This window comes from Ceratotherium simum, chromosome 14 (genome assembly GCF_057802395.1).
Source record: "Ceratotherium simum simum isolate JZ-2026a chromosome 14, ASM5780239v1, whole genome shotgun sequence".
Taxonomy (NCBI): domain Eukaryota; kingdom Metazoa; phylum Chordata; class Mammalia; order Perissodactyla; family Rhinocerotidae; genus Ceratotherium; species Ceratotherium simum.
Window position 1 is genome coordinate 26,444,225 of NC_141913.1, and position 22,841 is coordinate 26,467,065.

A 22,841-nucleotide genomic window follows, 5' to 3' on the forward strand; every position below is an offset into this window, starting at 1 on the left:
AGTCTGGTAAGTTTTCCCCCCCTAACGGATCAGCTTTTGGTCCATATTCTACAGCTCCTGCATTTTCCTCCAATCTCCATTCTCCCTCTCACGGAGCCATGGGAACTAACTACTTAAATCTTCCACATAGCCACTAACAGGTTCAAACTGGAGTGCGAACTATTATTCCTATTCATCCTGTTTTGTGGGCTGGTCCAGCACACTTTCCACCTTCAGAATCTCTGTGAAGGAGTAGGTACAAGTCTGTGTTCCCCAAACTCAAAGAACATTTCCAGCTATTCCATAACTTCACCTTGCACTGATCTAGCAGTGAATAACAGGGTGGGTCTGTGGGCTTTTGAAGCAGAGTAATCATTCAGCCACAGAAGGAGATGCCTCATCTCATCCTTTCAGGCATGCCCAATTCAAGTAATTCTCTTGTTACCCACACTCATCCCTTTCACTTGGAGAACAGAAATGCTGGTCCCCTTATCTCTCAATAGGTCCTAGTGGGGTGTAGGGTCTGTCCAGTTTTTTCTGATTCTCTTTAGAACGTGGGGTATTCAACCTTCTTCTCAAGCTTAAGGCTCTGGTTGTTTAAAAAAAAAAAGAGACAGCTTGGAACAAACTGTGGACCAATATTTTTGGAAATGCCCTTTATGATTAAGAATTTAAAATTGAATAAGGCCACTCAATACAATAATATAAATGAATTGATAAGTATACTATAATCTCGATTGTACTTAAGAAAATCAGACACCTCAAATTCATAGAAACATAAAGTAGAATGGTGGTTACCAGGGGCTGTGGGGAGGAGGAAATGAGTTTTTTTAAATCGGTATAGAGTTTCAGTTCTGCAAGGTGAAAAAGTTCTGGAGATCTATTGCACAACATGAATATACTTAAAACTACTGAACTGTACACTTAAAAATGGTTAAGAAGGTAAAAAAAAGTAAAATAAATCAGACATCCGATATCAAGCTGACATTGGGAATTTATTTATTTATTTTTTTGAGAGGGAATTTATTTTGTAGAAAAGCAACATCTAGAGAATGCCACAGACAGCCCTAGTATGTCTAAAGTACCACACATAAAAATGACAATTGCTCATAATGACAACACTGAAGCACTGAAAGACACCAAAGTACTTTCGAAATCCAAGAAGTCAAATTATACTCAGTATGGTTTTAATGTCCTTATATATCTCAAAGTTCTAATACACTGACGTTTGGTAAACCAGATAACCAGAATATCCAATCACATAACCTCAGGTGATACACAACTTGGTGATATCCAAGTCTTCTGGAAATACATAAACTTACTCATATTCATCTGGTATATCTCCACACAAATATTTTAAAATTCCAATTTCCTGCTCAAGTGATATATTGCTTGAATTCATTAAATATATTTAGACTTCCCTATTATACAAAGTTAAATGTACACCTAAATTAGTAAAAAGTGCTCACTATGGTTTTATGGGAACATTAATACTCTGACAAAAACGTTTATGAATGTACTCTACTATTAATACTAGAGTAATACTTTACTAATATTGCCTTTTTAAATTAAATCTAAATTTTCCCCTTCTATTTTATAACCAGTTTTGTGGTTTATTGGAAGAAATCTATGCCTTCTTAATTTTTACAGATTCTTCTCTTTTTCTCCTTATTTCTTAGCTTAAATTCAGTTCAACCTTTAGGTATCTTAGGCTTTGTGCGTATTCTGACTCCTAAAGACCAGCAGTTCTTCAGAGGCCTAAAATCCAGCATGGGAATTACTGTATTAAATTAGTTCTAGAAAAAGCATTCAAGACATTTTTCCTGAAATATACAGAACACGTCATGCCAAATCTCTTGTTTATACAATAAACTGGTAAAATTGGTCAATTGCACATATAGCTTATATTCCCAAAATAGAATAACTTAAATATTAAAACGTACCTTTATGTTACCACCATAACTGACCTTATAAGCATAACGAATGGCAATATTCAATACAAAAATCACAAAATCCACTAATCTTAAATGCTGCATATCACAGGATACAGACTCTCATCTCCCTATGACCTATTCAAACTATAGACAGCAATGTTTTTTAAGCTACTCTAGCATCTATACCCTATTAGAAATTTATACGAAACACAATTTTATGCTCAAATATGGAAATAAGCAACATAATTCCAAACCCCAAAAGTATCCCAGCATTCTGTAAAAAGAAATATCCCCAGCGGCTACATCCATGGTCACTAGCATCATTGTGCAGCATCTCAGGTACCTTGAAGAAGAAAAAAAAAGAGAGCAACGTTAAGTTTTCAGAACCACAGATTACTTTTTAGAAGAATTTGCAGGAGAGGATATTAGCTTTATGTACTGGATATACTGAGTAGCTGGATATACTGAGTCAATTCCTTAAAACACGACCTCATACATACTGATACTAGCTAATAATGTCACACAGCATTTCCTAGCAGTTTAATTAATAATGATTATTCATGGTCTGCTCAGCAAGTCAAAATTTATATTGGTCCAGTTTGCTCCTCTGTAAAATGGATAGGTATTTGATTACCCTGATTCACTTACTGCCTGTATCTGAACTGAATATAACATGTGGCTTACCTGAAGTTCAGAGATATGGAAACCTTACACTAAATAAAATAAAATTTTAGCAATTAGATTGACTAGGATTGTTATGTGTACTTTGGTGACAAAAAGATGTGACTCCTTTGGCCATTAATAAGGAGATTTTAAGCATTTTTTTAACTTTTAAGGAGTACACACAGCATGCCAACAATATGTGGCTTGTGCTAGGTTTCCTACAAATCTATGCACAATTCAATGCCTGATTATTGAGATTCTACTCTCAAAAAGACATACTGGAAGGGGATAGATATTTCCGTGTATCCTGATACACCTAAGGCAGGATGAAGATGTTCTTGTGATAAACAATCCAAAAAGATAAACTCTAAAAGACAAGCATATTTTATATGCTACTTTGCAGAGTACAGAATCACTTCTCATCTCTATTGCATTTAATCTAAAGCCTTTTTAAAAATGAGGCTTCACTGAACATTTTCTTTATTTTATTGTTAGTCAATATTGTAATTTGATTTCTTAAAAACTTACCATATCAACCAGAGCAACATACATGAATAAGCCAGCAGTAAGTGCAAATATCCACATAGAAACATTCTCAGCATAATGACCAATGAAAATTCCTGTTGCCATTCCAAGATATGCCAGCATGGCCGACAAAGCATTATAAAGAACAGCCTGCTTAACAGTCATGCCAGCCTTTAGTAAAACAGCAAAGTCACCTTTAACAGAAAACAAAAAAGGGGATAAAGTAATTGAAAAATCATTTTTAAGACACATACCCAAGAGACTTTCCAGATTTAAGAAATTCTCCAATTTTTTTTGCAAAAAAAAAGAGAAGCAAAATTAAGAATTACCCAGGGATATGTGTTAATCAATGTAAATCACCCTAACAGCTCTATAAAGTAAGATATTTTTTATCCAAAGGTTTTCTTGAGCCTTCCACTTCATCAATGAATGATAAATACAAGAAACCTACTATCGTGCTCTTGTACTGTCTTCAAGGAGCTTATAATTGGCCACAAAGAAGAGGGTGAAGAACACCCATGAAACGATCAGCAAATGATAAAGACAATATATAATTAAGAGGTAAAGAGTATAATTTTCTAGTTATAAAAGGAGAAAAAGAGATAAATTAAGATGGGAATAGTTAAGAGAGGCTTCATGGAGCATGAAGGATCGAGAACGTGAAACATAAACCAGATGTTGAGGATTACAGGCATTGAGCAGGCAGGTAGGAGGCCTTCTGAATGGCAGAACACATGCCAAGGAACAAAAGTAAAAATGGCAATGTGTGCGAATATCTGTCTATAAGAAGAAAAACAAGGACATGGACTGGGATCCAGAACAATTCTTAGAAAGTTTTAAGTCCTGGTGACAGAGAAGAAAAATATTCAAAACGTAATTCATCAACTTCCCTTTCCTTCAACTCCAATGAGATTCTCTTTGCCAACCGCTCTCTGATAATGGAAGATGATTCCTTTGGTCTTATCATATTGTGTGTGTGAAGATAACAATCACTGATGTCACCAGTATGCTGGTATAAGATATTTGGTGGGGAAGAGGATGAGAGAGGGGGCCCAGCTACCTCTCTGGGAACACCACATAGGCAATCACGTAATCGTACTCATAAGGTCAGAATTCTGGCTGGAAACAAACTTGTGCTCAGTAAAAAAGCTTAGTTAGCAGACTTATAAGAAGGCAAAAAAGTTAGGGGGAAGCTTGGTGGAACTACTATCATTAGCAAAAGCCAGTGATACTAGGACACTTCAACCCACCTGGAAAAATATCATTTATATGGTTCTCTTACCTAATTCATGAGGCAACTCGTGACAAAACACAGCAACAGAAGTACTTAAACCACTCGATAAACCTTCAGTAAAAGCAGCACCTGTGTAAAAATCAATCAGAAAAAGTTTGGCTACATTATTTTGTGAGTGTGTTTTTTTAAATTGTACCAGCATACAAAACGAGGTAAAAGAAATGAACTCTATTCTGGTTGTGAATAAATAGAACTTTCCCAACTGAACTCTGTATCTTCTTTGTAAGTCATCTTAGATTACATTCAATTAGGTTAAAATTTCCCAAAGGAGCACAAGCAGATATGATTGAGAAAGGAAAGTTCCCCTATGCCTTAGAGTGATTAGATGATCTTATACAAATCTGAGAAGTAATTGTTACCACATAAAATACTTATTTAAAAATATAAAATAAACTGATTTAAAAGGTTTAGAAAAAAAAACTCAGTAGTCAAGAGACAAGTATGTTTCACTGGCCTGGGAGGAATTCACTATGTAATTAGACTTGTTTACATTCATTCTTCCACTGTCTCATAAGAAGAGTCTAAGACAAACAGCTCCTCCCCTTTTAAAAGCTAACACATTATACGACTGATTGCTTATAAACCACGACTGAGCACTTGCACATCCTTTGTCATTTATGCTGTGTACAACAGAGGAAGAAGAGGGCCGGCTCCGTGGCTTAGCGGTTAGGTGCGCGCGCTCTGATGCTGGCGGCCCGGGTTCGGATCCCGGGCACGCCCCAAGGCACCACTTCTCCGTCCAACCCGAGGCCGAGTCCCACGTACAGCAACTAGAAGGATGTGAACCTACGACATACAACTATCTACTGGGGCTTTGGGGGGAAAAAATGAATAAATAAAATCTTTAAAAAAAATAAAAAAAAAAAAAAAACAGAGGAAGAAGAGCAGCAGGCTCCCAGGGAGCCAAGGCCTGGCCCCATCTCAGCTGGGCTACAAAACAGCACTGCCTCCTTGGGCAAGTGGTTCACCTTGCCAGGCCTCAGCTGCCTAATCTGTAATTATTTCCATGGTTCCTTCCAGTTCCTTCCTTCTGTTACTAAGATTTGTCAGTATTCTACTATTTCTCAATTGTGGCATCATAATTTAATAGCAAAAACTCTATAGTTCTTCTTTGGATAGAGATTGGTAACTGAACTTATCAGACACACAAAGATTCTTTTAGCGTAAAAGAAAAGACGATGGAAAAGATTCTTTTACCTTTTTTTTTTTTTTTAATAATTTTATTTATTTATTTTTTTCCCCCAAATCCCCAGTAGATAGTTGTACGTCATAGCCGCACATCCTTCCAGTTGCTGTACGTGGGACGCGGCCTCAGCATGGCTGGAGAAGCAGTGCGCGTCCGGGGTTCCGAACCCGGGCCGCCAGCAGCGGAGCGCGTGCACTTAACCGCTAAGCCATGGGGCTGGCCCAAGATTCTTTTACCTTAATAAATAACGTTTATATTGCAGATAAGGGAACTTAAATGTATAGGGGAAAAAAACCACATGCTCCATACACATTAGAGCCTGATCTTAAGACCATGCAAATTACAACAACTTTTGATAGTTACAGTATTAGGTAACGGGCTAGGCAAATTTCCTAGCACTTAATCTTACTAGCATTTATTGAGTATTTCATTGTCAAAGTATCCAAATAAGAAATAATATTTTTATAATCTTAGAAGTTAATAGCCTTATCAAAGCCAACCTATTCTTTGTTAAAATTGGACTAGTAGTTTAATGTGACATTTTCAGAGTCAGTCAACAAGGGGCAAATATGTAGATGTATACCAATTGCTAGGCCATCGCTGAAATTGTGCAGGCCGTCGCCCATTATCACCATCCAGGCCAATGTGGCAATACCGGCATCTTTTAGCTCCTCCCGAGAGTAGCGTTGACTGTGACTGTGGGGGTGGTGGTTCTGGTGGTGGTGGTGATGGAGAATATGATGGTAGTCATGATGGTGGTGAATGAGATCGTCTGACTGGCCGAGCGTATCATGGAAATGCGAATGGCATTTATTCTTGCACCCTCTGGGTACATATTCATTATAGACTTCTTGTGGATGAGCATGAGCTATCATGACCTCTTCTTCTTCCAAGATTGCTGGCTGTTGAGAATCAAAGTGGGAGGGCTCTTGTGAGTCTGCCCGTAAATAGCCTTCAGGTCCTAGATATAAACATAAAGGACATTGGGACAAGGTCAGAAGGCTTCATTAATGTGCTTGGACACATTTCAAACATTCCCACTGACAATTAAAGTCAAAAAAAGATCTTAAAGCATGGGAACTCTCTCACATATACCTGAAGAACTAAACATTAGAATATTATTGATGAAAATCATCGATAGGTTTTAATGAATTTTAGAAATTAAATGATCTCACATTAAGAATGGATTTTAAACTTAACTTTCAATAACTGCCCTCCAGATCCTCCTTAATTTCTTCTGCCTCCCTGCATTTTTAAAGATGACTTCTTTCCTGATTATAAAAGAAGTACCTACTTATTTTAGAAAAATATTTAAGAAAAATACTGAAAATCAGAAATAAAAAACGTGCATAATCCTGTCGTCTGACTTCCTCTTTTTTGAGGGCAAAATTCAAGGAAAAACAGAAGAATCTGAAATACCATCATCACCAAGAACCATTTATTATCTACTGTGCAAAGAAAAATAAATTGCAACAACAATGTTTTGTTTTTCCTTTGTCCTGTACATTGGTTTCACTTTTCTTTGGAGCATTCTCAACACCGTGGTCCAATTCTAGAGCAGCTATGTCCTCTCATCGTTATATATTTCAGTAGAGTCCATTAAAAAGGTTGAAGAGAGAACAGATGCAGGAAGAAGAGCAAGAGCATTTTATTTGCTCTTTAGAGAAAAACAGCATGTTGGAAAACAAAGGGTGCAGAGGAAACCTTACACACAGGCAGTAGCAACAATCAAGTCTTCTCCCTCCCCAGCCAGCCACTGTCTACTGGGCACCTACTCTCCACAGCCAGCCACTGTCTAGTGAGCACCTACTCTCCACAGCCAGCCACTGTCTACTGGGCACATACTCTCCACAGCCAGCCACTGTCTACTGGGCACCTACTCTGGGCCAGGCACCCTGCTGGGCACTGGGGATAGAAGGAAGCATGACAAAGTCTCTGGTATTAAGAAACTTATGTTCTTGTCCACCTAACAAGCAAACATGTGTATAAGTAAGGTAATTTAAGGCACTAGAAAGCATGGGAAAAGAGAAAAGGGTGGAGGAGAACGCCTGGGAGACCTCTATATTTGGGTGATCAGGAAAGGCCTCCGAGGAGCAGATATCTGAGTTGAGACTCAAATTATAGAAGGAAAAATTTATGTGAAGATCTGGAAGAAGAGGCTTCCAAGCAGAAGGAACAGGGAATGCAAGGCTCTGAGACAAACCTGGTATGCTCACAGGATGAAAAGGCCAGTGAGGCTGGGCAGAGTGAACAACGGGGGAGAGTGGAGAGTAGGGCAGGACTCTAAAGGCCATGGTGAGGAGTTTGGTTTAAAATTTTAATCTTAATTGAATTTGTCCACAAGAAATCCCAAGCTAACAGTGAAGTTACAGGAAAAATAGTAACTTTACAGTGGAGAAACATGGTAGACACAACCTTAGCCAAGTGATCAAAATTAACACCATCAGTATGTGACAAAGGGCATCATGTCGGGTGGCGCAGGATACAATACCACTTTGTGGTATTCCTGCCCAAACTGATCAATCTAGTCATAAAAAAAAAATTTAGACAAACCCAAAATGAGGGGCAACTAGATGCAACATTTTATCCTGGATTGTACTCGGGATCAATCTTTTTCTTTTGGGGGAGGGGGGAGTATAAAGGAATTTTAAAGACAATTGGAAAAACACAAATAAGGTCTGTAGACTACATACTGGCATTGCATCAGCGTTAATTTCCTGATTTCGGTAACTGAACTGTGGTTATAAAAGACAATGTCCTTTCTCTCAGGAAACATATACTAAACTGTTTAGGGGTAAAGAAGAAGCACGTCTGTAACTTACTCTCAAAAGGTTTAGGAAAAAATGTGTATGTGTACATAGAGAAAGAGAGAGAATGATAAATGTAGGCAAAATAACTGGGGAATAAAGGAAAGGGACACAGGAATTCTTTGTATTATTCTTGAAACTTTTCTGTAAGCCTGAACTCAAAATAAAAAAATTATAGGAAAAAAAAGTAAATATACCCAGAAACAACCTACTCTCTGGCAATTTAAAAGAAAACGTAGGAAATACAAAAAAAAACAAAGGGACATGGTCCCGTCTCTTCCAGATAGGCCAAGCTGCCTGCAAATTACAGAACAATGAACTCCTTCCAGGCCTCAGATTCATACGGACTTACGATCATCTGCATCCACTTTCTCCTCATTTGTTGAAAGTTGAGATTCATACTTGGAGAACTGCTTCTTAATCTCCACATCATCATCATTTTCAGGTTTTTTCTGATTCTAAAATAGCAAGGAAAAGCAATACTTTAAAATAGTTGATTTGCCTATGTGTACAGCTTTAAATAAACAGTTAAGCAAAAGATACAGAAAAAGACGACAGAGTAACAGATCTCTATCGGAATAAACGCCATCTCAGGGCAAGGCCTGCACTTAACTTGCATAGCACCTAGTAGTGTGTCTTAGGCATAGTAATTGTTCAGAAAAGTGAAGAAGCAATACCTCAGTAACGTGAAATGTAGAAAAATCACACATTCATCTTTCTGAACATCCCCTAGGCCATCTATCCTAAGTGTGATCTTACATAACCAGCAGAGCATTCCCTGCAAGCTTTTAGAAACGAACAATTTCAGGCCACATCCTAGGCCTAATGAATCAGGATAGGCATTTTAATGAGATCCCTGGGTGACTCAGACACACATTAAAATTGAGCCCTGCCTCAGGTTATTAATTTAGAACCAGCTAGAGGCATTTTGTGACCTACTAACCAGTTGCTTGGTTTTCTCCATCCCTTTTTTGGACACTGAAACCCCATACTTCTTATAATCTAAAACTATACTGTGATACTGATATGTATTTGTTATTAAAACTAAAATACTTTTCCTATAATAAAACACCATTAACAAGCTTTCTCTTTTTAAACAAATCTCTATTAGCCTTGCATTTATCACTAGTTTTTTTAACCACCCGAATACCATGCTTGAGATACTGTCCCTATCTCTGAGCTCAGGCATAAAGGTCACTGTTTGAACAATGGTGCCTGTATATTATTTACTTATGTAGAAGATAACATTCAAAATGATGAAAACTGTCACACAAATAATAGATTTCTTATTTGCATACCTTTGAATATGACTTAAACGATTGCCCCCATACCTGAGATTTCATTCTACCTCTAACAGCATATAAAATATCTGTATATTCTTTTTTTTTTTTAAAGATTTTATTTATCTTTTCCCCCCAAAGCCACAGTAGATAGTTGTATGTCATAGCTGCACATCCTTCCAGTTGCTGTATGTGGGACGCGGCCTCAGCATGACCACAGAAGCGGTTTGTCGGTGTGCGCCTGGGATCCGAACCCGGGCCGCCAGCAGTGGAGCGCGCACGCACCCAACCGCTAAGCCACGGGGCCGGCCCATGTATATTCTTAAGTTATAAGTTTTTTTCTTTTTTTTAAAATTAATTAATTAATTAATTTAGTGTGTGTGTGTGTGTGTGTGTGTGTGTGTGTGTGAGAGGAAGATCAGCCCTGAGCTAACATCCATGCCAATCCTCATCTTTTTGCTGAGGAAGACTGGCCCTGAGCTAACACTGGTGCCCATCTTCCTCCACTTTATATGGGATGCTGCCACAGCATGGCTTGACAAGCAGTGCCTTGGTACGTGCCTGCAATCCGAACCCAGGCCGCCAGCAGCGGAGCGCATGCACTTAATCGCTATGCCACGGGGCCGGCCCAGGTTATAAGTTTTTAAAGGCAAGCACACAGATAAATCTTTACACTTACCCCTAGAATAACGCCTCAAATAGAGACAGTACATAAATATTTGTGAAAATAAATCAACTCAGGGTATCAGCAACTTTAGTTGATGCTTTATTTTTTCTTGGGCAATGACTCTCTTTAGAACTTATAGTTTAACCAATTCTTTCATTCTGACAAGAGATTTTCACATATTGAGGTATATGGGGTAACTTCCGGTTCAAAACTGATTAGGCTTGAACTAAAAAAGCCTTACTAATGGCCTATCAAACATACATTGTACATCTGCTTTAGCCATTAAAGAATGCACTCTCTTAAGAATGCTTACTTCCCCTCCTACACCCTATAGTTAATGCCTTATTTGGTAACGCCCTATTGGTAACGCCTGTATTAGCCCCTTTTCCCTTTTTTTTTTTTTTTTTGTGAGGAAAACCAGCCCTGAGCTAACATGCTATGCCAATCTCCTCTTTTTTGCTGAGGAAGACTGGCCCTGGGCTAACATCCATGCCCTTCTTCCTCTACTTTATATGGGATGCTGCCACAGCATGGCTTAACAAGTGGCACGTGGGCTGCCGCAGCGGCACGTGCACACTTAACTGCTTGCGCCACTGGGCCGGCCCCCCGTTTTCCCCTTCTCCTTTTCCCAAAAAGACATCAGGGTCCTGTCGACCTGCTAATTTGCAACTGAATACCTCTTTGAAACTTTGATGAATATGTATCTTGGGTGTGTTTAATGTATGTTTTTTGTTCTAAAAAGGTATAAGGCTCTTCTGAAAACCATGCTTCTCCAGAATGCTTTCTTCCTTTGTGAAAACTGCCTTCCAGGTTATAACCCTCATCCTGGCTCAAGTAAAACTCATCTTATCTCTCTTATCTGGAGAATGGTTATTGATTATTTTGCGTCAACAATTCCACAAGCATTAAAGACGTATAATGCTCCCCATGCTAAGTGCTGGCAATACAATGTAAAACAAGATATACATGGTCTCTGCTCTCATGGAGTTTATGACCTACAGGGAAGGAGGCTTTACAGAGACAATGATTATACAATTCTTTGGTCGCAATTCTCGATACACTGTACAAAGGAAAAACCCAGAGTGCTATGAGAGTTTATAACAACAAGAACCAAGCCCCAGGACAGGATTCCTTGAGAAAGGGATTTTTATACTAAGACCTAAAGATGAACAGGAGTTTGCAGGGGAAGGGCAGGGTGGGGGATGGGAGTGGGTATGTGTGTGGAGAGATGGAAGTATTCCAGGCAGGGAGAATAGCATGTGGGAGGGCCCTAAAGCAGGAAAGGGCCAGCCCCATCCTGGAACTGAAAGAGGTTCAAGGTGGTTGGGACCTAGCACGTCAGAGACAGGGTGGCTAGAGATGAGGCTAGGCAGCTGGTGGAGACCAGACAATGCAAACAAGTTAAGAGTTGTGGACTTTGTCCTAAAAGCAATGAGAAGTCACTGAAGAAAGGATTTAAGTTGTGGTATACAACCTCATTAGACTTTCATTTAAATAAATCACTCTGCCTGCTCTGCTCTGGATTGGAAGAAGAAAAAAAAATAACGTAGACAGGCCAGTTGGGAGGTAACTGCCGTCACTCGATACACTGTAGATGGGAGGGAGATAAGCATGGCTTGGGCTAGAATGATAGCAAGGAAAATGGAGAGAAATGGAAAGACTCTGGATGTATTTAATAAAACTAGGTTGAATATGAGGATGAGGGAGATGTCACAGATAATGCTCAGGTTTCCAGCATCATCTTAGCTGGTAGAAAGAAACTTTGAGGCTGAAATTATTATAAACGTCTGTCTGTCTATATCAAGTACGAAATGTACCCCTAATTTGAATATAGAGATTTTAGATCGACATATATGGCAGATGACCTAAAACTATGATATATGGAATCTCCCAGGGGTGCAGGATGGATGTATTAAGGAAAATCTTAGGTAAAATGTCCGCAATGAGGCTGGAGAGCTCCTAACACTCACCGTATAATGAATAGTTCTTTTTCTTTTTGAGAGAACCAAATGAGATTAAAAACCATTAAATAAGTAACACTAAGATCTGGATGCCCTTGACAAAAGATAAACTGAATATATTCTAAAAAGGAAGAGAACATGCAATGTTTGCAAAACTCCTGTGGGAAGTCTTTGTCTAGAAATTATGCTTACTCGCTGTTTAAAGTTTCTTATACAGTCAACAAATATTTATCAATCATCTATTATGTCCCAGATGCTATTCTAGACAATGGAGGCATAGCAGTAAAAAAAGAGAGATTCTGGCTCTTAAAGCTTACATTCCAGTAGAAACTATTTTAGAATAGAGATTTCAAACTTCTTCGAATATAACCCACAGTAATATATACATTGTAATATACTGTAATATTATTGTTGCATTTATTTATTTATTTTTTTATTTTTTTGTGAGGAGGATCAGCCCTGAGCTAACATCCATGCTAATCCTCCTCTTTTTGCTGAGGAAGACCGGCTCTGAGCTAACATCTATTGCCCATCCTCCTCCTTTTTTTCCCTTTTTCTCCCCAAAGCCCCAGTAGATAGTTGTACATTATAGTTGCACATCCTGCTAGTTGCTGTATGCAGGACACGGCCTCAGCATGGCCAGAGAAGCGGTGCATCGGTGTGCACCCGGGATCTGAACCGGAGCCGCCAGTAGCGGCTTATTCATTCTTAATCCAGGAAGTCATCTTGCATGTTCCTGTTAAGAGCGCGCGCACTTAACCGCTAAGCCACTTAACCGCTAAGCCACGGGGCCGGCCCTATTGTTGCATTTATTTTATTTTATTATTATTTTTTTTATTTGTTTACTTTTTCCCCCAAAGCCCCAGTAGATAGTTGTATGTCATAGTTGCACATCCTTCTAGCTGCTGTATGTGGGACGCGGGCCTCAGCATGGCCGGAGAAGCGGTGCGTCGGTGCACGCCGGGGATCCGAACCCGGGCCGCCAGCAGCGGAGCGCACGCACTTAACCGCTAAGCCACGGGGCCGGCCCCTATTGTTGCATTTAAAGACATGGGTCATGACACAAGATTGATTTCACAGCTCACTGAGTTATAATCTAGAGTTTGAAAAAAACCTGTTCTGTATTAGATAATATAGAGCCTACCTCTTAGAGTCCCATGTTAAAGAGTGCCAAATTAAAGAAAAGCTATCTTAAGGTAAAATTTGAAAACTAAATTGAAATTAGAATGTTAAATAAATTATGGCATTTAAACCAGAAACACAGTAAAACAAACAAACTTCCAATCGCCCCCCTGAAAAATACAATAAATGATCATTTGTTTTTTTTAAGATAAGAATAATTCCAGAGAACATAAAGAAGCAGGATATATCCTCAAGCCAGTCCAAGTTAAGCAGCTGAGACAACAGGAACATGCAAGATGACTTCCTGGATTAAGAATGAATAAGCTAGAGCCAGCCCTGATGGCCTAGTGGTTAAAGTTTGGCACTCTCACTGCTTTGGCAGCCAGGGTTTGGTTCCTGGTGGCAGAACCACACCAGTCATCTGTCGGTTGCCAGGCTGTGGTGGCAGCTCACACAGAACTAGAAGGACTTACAACTAGAATACATAACTATGCACTGGGGCTTTGGGGAGGGGGAAAAAAAAGAAAGAATGAATAAGCTATTCCTATCTCACTTTTTCCCTCTAAATTTAGGTCCAGTAAAGAGAAGGTTCAAATTTTGTGACTTGAGATTTTAGTGACTACAAAATCCACAGGGGCAAATATTCACAGGATGGAGGAGGAGGAGGCTACTCTCCTGTTCACACATGCTCTTGTTTCCCACCGTGAGCTCCATGCTCAGCAAGAATCAACTGCTAGTTTTCAAACCTCTTCATGCCAGCTATACTTGTTATTGTAATTGCACAACTTAATTACATATTGCTCAAACTATGAAATGATGGTGAGAATACGTCTATGAAAACTTAAGTTGGATGCTTTTGAAAGATTCAAAGGCAAGTTGATAAAAAAAAGAGTCTATCAAATTATATAAGGCAACCACTGCATCAAATTGTTAAAATTTCCAAAATCTAGCTTCTACTCTCAAAATAGCCTTACAAGTGTATAACCTCTTGCTCAATTTTAGAGAAACCAAAATTAGAAATTGTCGATGAAGCAGCATGTCTATGGAAAAATGATCATACAGAACTCCAACTCAAAGAAAACTTTGGTCAACATCAAAAGACCACAATATGAGTGTATGAATGTTTTAAGCTAAATTAAAATGCCCAAGATGTGTACATGTCATTGTTAAGAATCCCCGCTAGGACAGTCTTTTGACTGACTTGCCCTGTCACATCAGAAGAGGCAGATAACCACAGATGACCCAAAGGGTATTTTTACTAGAAATAAAGAGCCTACTGTTTGGCTTCATACTATTTTCTGGTGGCAATTTGCAAAGGGCAGGTCTGTGAAAGTCATACAGCCTTTGAAAGAAAACAGAATAGTCAGCTACTGGGTGAATAATTTAAAGTTAATCATAACTACCAATGAATATCAACAGTGTATCTATAGTGTATCTATGATGCTTCTCTCTTTTTTTTAAAAGAAACCCCACTTTATTAAAACCATTGCCACCATCAAGACCATAATCACAATGCTTTTGATCTTCAAGCCCCTGCTTGTGCGTTGTTTGGTCATTTATATAGATGCTATCCTTGCCATTCTTACCCTCTCAGGAGTTTGAAGGGAATACTGAATACAGAAAACTGCAGGATTATCAAGATACAGAACTGCTCTCCATGAATGCCTCTGGGAGCAAAAAGTATCTCAAGGGTACTGAACCCCGTCTAAAATGAAGATCATACACCCAGGACAAGCTCTGTTAACAGTCTAGTTAGAGTACTACTCTAATGAATGTCTGATGCATAGTAAGTACTCAGTACTTGTTCTTACCTTTTTCTTCTTATCTTTAAATTGCTTGATCAATGTGAGTACGTGTTCAACAAGAAACATGAAATACAAGCCTCCCAGAGCTGTCAAACCCTTCCACGTGGAATCAAAATAGGTACTTTCTTCTATGTTTTGAGAGGATAGATGACTGAAAAGTGGCCCTCTCTTCATTTCCATTGCTGGTTCTTCATGGTTGTGACTATGGTGGTGACTTGCATGAGACTAAAGGAAAAACAATATGTATTTTATAAATTCATTAGTTTCACACATATCAGAAAAATTGGCTAAGATAATAAGGTCAAATTTGAAACGATTCAGAATTAGGCAATTAACAGGATAGTTCAGAGCTTAGGGGAAGTTTAGGACATTAAAAATAAAATTACCTACAGGCAGCTAGCTGTCTAGAGTTTAAAGTATATAATGTACTAAGGCACTTAATAGAGTGGATATGTTTAGTGTAAAGACAGATACAGTCCCCAAAGACTCTCATGATATACACGTAGTGGGTATTTTCAATGTTTGACAAATTACCACGGCCACAAATAAAAGGGAACAGCCAGATTTAACAGGCACGTAGTGTCTACTACTTATTCTCCCAACTGAAAAGCCTATACTAGTATTGTCAGTGTGCTTACAAGAAGCCCAGTCTGTGTAAAGGGCCCCAGCAGGTACCCAAGATCCAGGTGCACTGCTCCAGCAGCCTGCAGCTGAGTGCAGTAGGAACTTATACCACTGCATGTTAGGGAATTGAGCGTGGAGCACAGGCACTGAGGTGGGATTGGGGGAGGAGGGGCGTGTCACAGGGGACACCCATGCACATGCCACTTCATGCAGCACGTGTTCTTGACCATCTGCCATCTGGTGGTCAGGGAACAAAATCGTTTTTCACTACAGAATGGAACACGATGAGATATGTAGTCCAGGAATGGAGTGATTTCTTTTTCCCACTTACCTAAAAACCTCTAAGGGAAACTTAAAAAATGAGATCCAAATATATTCTGCCTGAGCCTCTATCCTAAACATTAAATAAACTTTACCAAACTTGTTTAAGAATTTACTTGTGTCACAACTGTAAATCTCTAAATCCACACATGAATTCAACTCTGAAGAAAAACTCGTAACTTTCTTGGGTACAGAAAGAGTCACAATTTTTATTTCTGTGGTAACTACACTAACAGGTAAGCAGGTAATTCACATTGTTGCAGTCTGTCACAGTAACAATATCTGAGCAGAATTTGTCTCCTTTTATCAACTGGGTTCCAAAAAGTTAAATTAGTCTGTATTTAGTAAATTCCCTTAAAGAGAAAAGCAAAAAAAATAAACATGCATTAAGACCTAGCACAAATATACAGCTTTTAATTACTAAATATATTTTAAAATCAGCTCCTCTAAACCAAATTTCTAACCTTTTACACATAACAAGACAAAGAATTCTAGTACAAACCAAAAAATATATATATTTTTTCAACGTTGAATAATAAAACGACACTAGCAGGACAAATTACCATACTTACATGTGGAAGAAGGTGTAAAAAAGCATCACCACTCAATGTCCCAACGGCCAATGCCACAAGGAAACTTAGCAGAAATTTGAAAAACACCCGATTCATGAGAGGCACTAAGATAACACCCAGCAAAGACAGGAAACTGATGATGGAAATGGCTATAAAGCCACCAACCCAGGCTGTCAAACAAAACATAGTAAAGGAAAAATCATACAATTGATAAACTTTAAAAGAGAGACTTTGGAGTAGCATAAAGCAATTTGTAAAAGCAGGGAAGCTAAAGAAATACAAACTCAGTAGAATAGGCCTGTGGTAACAGAGCAATAATCAAGAAATCTGTTGCTGGCTCAAATGAACAATCTGACTGAACCTTCCAGGTAAAGAGCACAAGCCTAGCGGGTAAATTCTTCAGATGGGGGTGAAAGGGGGGAAAAAATGGTTACTAAGGATGAACTCGAGCTCACTTGGGAACTGAGCTTTTGGACTCCCATAGCAGCTAAATTATGAAAGAGAAGAGAGGGAAGGAGGAAGGGTAGGGAGGAGGGAGGGAGGGAGAGACCAAGGGAGGGAGGGAAGGGAGGAAGGAAGAAAGAGAAGGAAACCAAGAATTCGATAATTTCCTCAGTAAACGAAAAGCAATTATTTCTTCACTATAGTTTTTGAGCAATGCAGCTCTACACTATAGTAGAGCTTATCCTAGTTTCATCTATTAATAAGAACATACCAGAATTAGGCTCCTAAACAGCGGAAATTAACTCTGACCTTTCTCCTCCTGTGGGATGACCTCAGACAAGTTATAATCTAAGGTTTATTACTTATTCATTTAGAGTAAGGCTAACACTTGCTTTCTTTACATTTAAGGCAGAGAACCATTAAGATGATATATTTGGAATTATGCTGAAAAACGAATAGGTTGATATAAATATAAGGATAAGTACAAAATAAATGTATCTATTGGAAAATATTTTTACATTAACAAGGCAATTCTACCTATTTGTAAAGAATAGGTCTTTGGAGGGATTTCAGCTTTCTTTTCACTTGTTGTATGAATCAGACACGATCTGGCATCAATTTGATTGATGATGGCTGGGCAGAGGTAGTTGAACTCTGTTGCATTCAATGGGACCTGGATGCCCATGCCATGAGACGTGAGCAGCTTTGACGCATTGAAACACTGAAAGAAACAAAGCAGTGAAAATCACCAAAAGGCATTCCTATTAAAGAATCCAAGAGTTGTTTGATGACACAACACCCTTTCATTACTGAAGCTACTTTGTTTTTTTTCAATTAATGCAAATTAAAATCCACTTTCGTTTGGAGTACTTTGGAACTTGCCTTAAGCTACCTGGAGATACTATGTCACAATGGTTGCATCTCATCTCCTCTATTTCCTCCTGGGAGAAGCAGTTATAGCCCTAGTCACCTAGGTAGAAAGCCTCAAGTGCAATAAGCATGAGGATAAACAGACATTCACAAGCCTGTTAATTCACTGTATAAACCTATTAAGGAAATGAGCTTTAATTTCGAGATGGGGCTCATCAGAGATTGAGAAATACATTGTTTTAGTTCTAACATGACCCTAACCTGGGCTGAACAAGCCCGAGACACGTCATTCTTTCAGCAATGACCATACTTGCAAAACTTAGCTCAGTTTTGTCTACATACCTGGCAAAACAATGCTCTACAATGAGAGAATACTAAATTATGTAGATTACCCTGGCGGAGGGCAAGGCTGGTTAATAAAACAAACCTGTACCAGCAGGCAGTCGTTTCAACAATTTAATTAGAGGCCAAGCTTAGTTTGAAGAGAATCTCCTCTGGGTAATCTAAGCTTCCCTTCTCCCTCCAAAATTGGCAGTGGTTCCTGTTTCTCATGTTTTGTAAAGTTATTTAAACTCCCACAGTTCTTGGCCACTACTACTCAGAACAAACTTTATCATCAGTGTCGCTATGGGAATGACCATTAGTAGGATTATTCCAGAATTAGTACAGTCATATGATGATTTCAATGAAGTACTTAAGTTTTGTTTACTAACTTATACCAACTAATTCCCTGTTCTTGACATCTCTCAGCCAAGGCAAACTGTGTACATTCTGGAAGTCTAGTCTAGGAAAAAACACATGAATGCAGAACCTCACTGCCCACACTTTTCACTTGTCCAGCACGTCGTTCTTGGTAGCTGCTCCAATTTCAATCACTCCACAGGTCACTGTGATCCCCCTGCCAAGGAGGTAACGCTGTTCTTGTGTTCTTCAGCCCCTTCAACCACACCTTTCCCTAAAATATTTAATCAGAGGACTAAGCTTGTCCTCTAATTAAAAGGATTCTAACTCCTGCTTTTCAACCTCCCTTTTCTATTTTTTATTAATAACATTGACCTTTCTCCCAATATAAGACTTTCTCCAAAAATAACCTTGATATCTGCTTTCTATAGTTATTTTTTTGTTTTTTGTGAGGAAGATCAGCCCTGAGCTAACATCTGCCAATCTTCCTCTTTTTGCTGAGGAAGAGTGGCCCTGGGCTAAGATCCGTGCCCATCTTCCTCCACTTTATACAGGACGCCGCCACAGCATGGCTTGACAAGCGGTGCGTCGGTGCATGCCCGGGATCTGAATCGGTGAACCCTGAGCCGCTGCAGGGGAGCACGCGCACTTAACCACTTGCGCCACCGGGCCCGTCCCTGCTTTCTACAGTTATTTTAAATTCTATATTAGAAAATTGTTTTTAGCAGGCAGCACTATTCTTATCAAAGAACAATCTCTCAGGTTTTGTATCAGGAATGTTTACAACACCATAGGGACACTTCAGGAGAAGTGCTGTGATGAGGAAGTAGAAATTCCCTTCTCCATAACCTCACCATTTTATTTTTAAACTCCTTACAACTAGAGACTGAATAGCAATGACAGGACAGACAAGCAGGCATATTGACTAAAATAATGAACAGCACTCATCTTACCTCCTGAGTATTTTCATTTGTGTTTCTGGAATACATAAAGCCTTTTCTAGGCTCACTCACAGATTCATTTGTTTTCCTACTAGCCAGCCGGCTCATCCGGCTTTTTTCTGTGATACTGGGTGGAGTGGAACTGCTCACTTCTTTGGGGAGAAGTTTTCCAGGTTTTGGAGTTTCTATTGTCTCTAGAAAGTGAGTTCCTTCAGAGACAGCATTATACACAGTTGAGGTCACTTCACTAGCAGCAACACCATCTTTGATTAAAACATTCCTTCTACCAGTGGCATGTTCTGATCGATGAGATCCTTTCCCCTGGCTGTTTCTAGGATCTTTACCCGAGCTCTCAGAGTCATGGTCTGGGCAAAGAGCTTTCCGATTATTTTTACCGGAAGCAGCATGATTACGGTGAGAGTGATGATCATGGTCAGAGTGATGCTCGTGGTCATGGTGTATACGGATTCTTTTAATCTTATCTATGCCTATATTCTGAAGCAATTTTCTGAACCCTTCAACTGACAGGGAATTATTTTCTCCATAGCGACGGAAAAGCTGCTGTAGATGATGTTGCCGCGCAGTAACTGCCAAGTCAACATTAATGCCAGATTCCCAATTCGGAGTAATTTTCTCAGTGGTCTGAGGGAAAGCAGTTGCAGGTTCCAGTTCATGAAGGGGATTTGTGACTGACAAGGTAAAGGTCAGGATCAAGATGACAGGTAAATTCCTGGCCATTGCACCTTCCTAGAGAACATAGAAAAAAAAAATTCTTGCCTTCACTTCTAAAACAATTTGAATTAAGAAATCTCATGCTGAAAATTGATGTCTAATCAAATAATCAAGATTTACAGAGCATCATTAAGTGTGATGTGTAGTGCTCAGCACTGTGAAAATACAAAGGACTAGAGTGCTAGGCTCTACCCTTGCATTGCTAAAACACGTGAAACAACTGGAGAACAGCGGAGTGCTAAGAGACTCTGTAATTAGTGCTGTAAAAGCAATAGTTATTCAGAGACTGCAGAGATCCCTATGGTCAAAGCCATACTGGCAACTTCTTGTGTTGAGAACAGCGATTCAAAACAAAACTAAACCCAACTACTGCCACCACCACCATCATTATTTCATAAAATAATACTTTAACATCAAAAAAAGTAGAAATGGCAATCTCAGAATAATTCAGTTAAAAGTTTTTCTTAAACTACATACAAATCAATTTCAGACCTCTTTCCCTCTACCCTCCTCCTCAAAGGTACCCAATTTTGCCAGTTTCTTGTGTATCCCTTAGGATATTTTCTATGCATATTCAAGTTGACATGTGCTTTAACCACACAAATGGCATCTTTTTTCCTACTCAACAAATGACATCTTTCCATGTTGGTACATATATAAATTGATCTTATTCATTTGAATGACTGCATAATAGTCCTTTAAATTAAACTTCAAAAAAAAACTGTATTTGGGCCGGCTCCGTGGCTTAGCGGTTAAGTGTGTGCGCTCTGATGCTGGCGGCCCGGGTTCGGATCCCGGGAGCGCCCCGAGGCACCACTTCTCCATCCAACGTGAGGCCGAGTCCCACGTACAGCAACTAGAAGGATGTGAACCTATGACATACAACTATCTACTGGGGCTTTGGGGGGAAAAAACTGAATAAATAAAATCTTAAAAAAAAAAACAAACAAAAAAAAAAACTGTATCATTCTTATGTTGCTATAAACCAGTGAAAAAATTTTTTTTTTGCTGAGGAAGATTAGCCCTGAGCTAACATCTGTACCAATCTTCCTCCCCTTTATATATGGGTCACCGCCACAGCATGGCTGATGAGTGGTGTAGGTCGTGCCAGGATCCGAATCCACAAATTCGGGCAGCGGAAGCAGACCGCGCTGAACTTAACCACTATGCCACAGGGCTGGCCCCCCAGCGAAAATTTTATCATCGAACTATCACTCATCCACACAATAGTGTTTGGAACCACAGGCCTATGCTCCAAAGAGAAGTCAGGAATGGAGCTGAGCCTTGAGAAGCAGAATTTAGTTAAGAGCAGGAAGGTATAGTCCAGATAAGGGTTAAACTGATATCTCTGGACCCAGCAGATGTCTAGCACCACAGACCGTGACTGTGAGCAAACTCATCTGCCTCCAGGGAAAGACAGAGAGGTCGAGTTCTGGAGCGAAAGAACAAGGGCCAGGGGCAACCAAGCTCTACCACTTTCAGCTGTTCTTCCTCGGCCCAGGAAAATCTGGTAATACCCATTTTTCAGGGTGACTGAGGAAACCACACCAACGAATGCACGTGAAAGTACTCCATAAACTGTCATGTGTTGCACAACTACTGCTTATCATACTGGGAGTAGGGGAAAATGAAAATATATAACCACCATAGGGCTAGTCTCCTGAAAAAAGAATCTTCGGGGCCCGAAGTATTGGAAATTCAGTTAACAGGAAAAAGAGAACCATTAGGAAATCATTCACAGGAGAGAGGCAAGGAGCGGGGTGGGTGGGGTCAAGCACAGACGGTTGGTTCTGGGAGCAGCTCCATGCAGCTCCGAGCCTTTCTCCAGGGAGGATGCTTAGGGCGGTCGCGGGCTCGCCGGCGGATCCCCTTCCTTGCAAGTCGGCGTGTGTTAGAAGAAAAAAGAAAGCCGAAGGGCATGGCGTGGAGAAAGGGGCGAGTGGAGAAAACGGGAAAGAACACAAAACTGCTTCTAAGGGCTTTTTATTTTTAAACACGACAGTACCTTCTTCTTCTTCTTCTTCCTCCTCAAAAAGTCCCCGAAGCCCATCTGTGCACCCCAAACTGGGAAGTCCGGCCTCCACGGCCTGCGGGGCTCCCCTGTCCGCCGCCCCCTCCCGGACCTGCGGGACTCACCTCTCCGCGGCCTCGCAGTCCCTCCCTCGGCCCCGCGCGCAGGTTATTCCCCGCGGACGGTCCGGAGGGCTCGGAACCGGTCCGTGCTTCTCTCTCTGAGAAACCTCTACAGGGCACCGAGAAGCGGTGCTCTCATCGGCCCGGCTGCCCCTCGGTGCGGGGTGCCACCGCGAAGCCGCGCCCCACGCGCCTTCGCCTCCCGGGAACAGCAGGACAATTACTAATTGCCGCCGCGCGCAGCGCGCCGCCGGGAACCACCGCCTCCGCCGGCCGTGGCTGCGGGGCATGCGCAGTGCG

The 22,841-nt window shown here is 40.1% G+C and overlaps 1 protein-coding gene across 1 annotated transcript; it reads right to left on the reverse strand.

Moving 5' to 3' along the window:
- Positions 1-955: 955 nt before the first annotated feature.
- SLC39A6 (solute carrier family 39 member 6) lies at positions 956-22,740 on the reverse strand. The gene is made up of 10 exons (XM_004422463.3): positions 22,545-22,740; positions 19,689-20,423; positions 17,722-17,905; positions 16,741-16,910; positions 15,230-15,448; positions 8,741-8,846; positions 6,165-6,542; positions 4,384-4,464; positions 3,105-3,295; positions 956-2,256 (listed from the first exon to the last, which is right to left on the reverse strand). Exons 2-10 carry the CDS (start codon positions 20,412-20,414, stop codon positions 2,104-2,106), a joined length of 2,208 nt encoding a protein of 735 aa, XP_004422520.1. The 5' UTR covers positions 20,415-20,423; positions 22,545-22,740; the 3' UTR covers positions 956-2,103.
- Between the last annotated feature and the right edge of the window lie 101 nt (positions 22,741-22,841).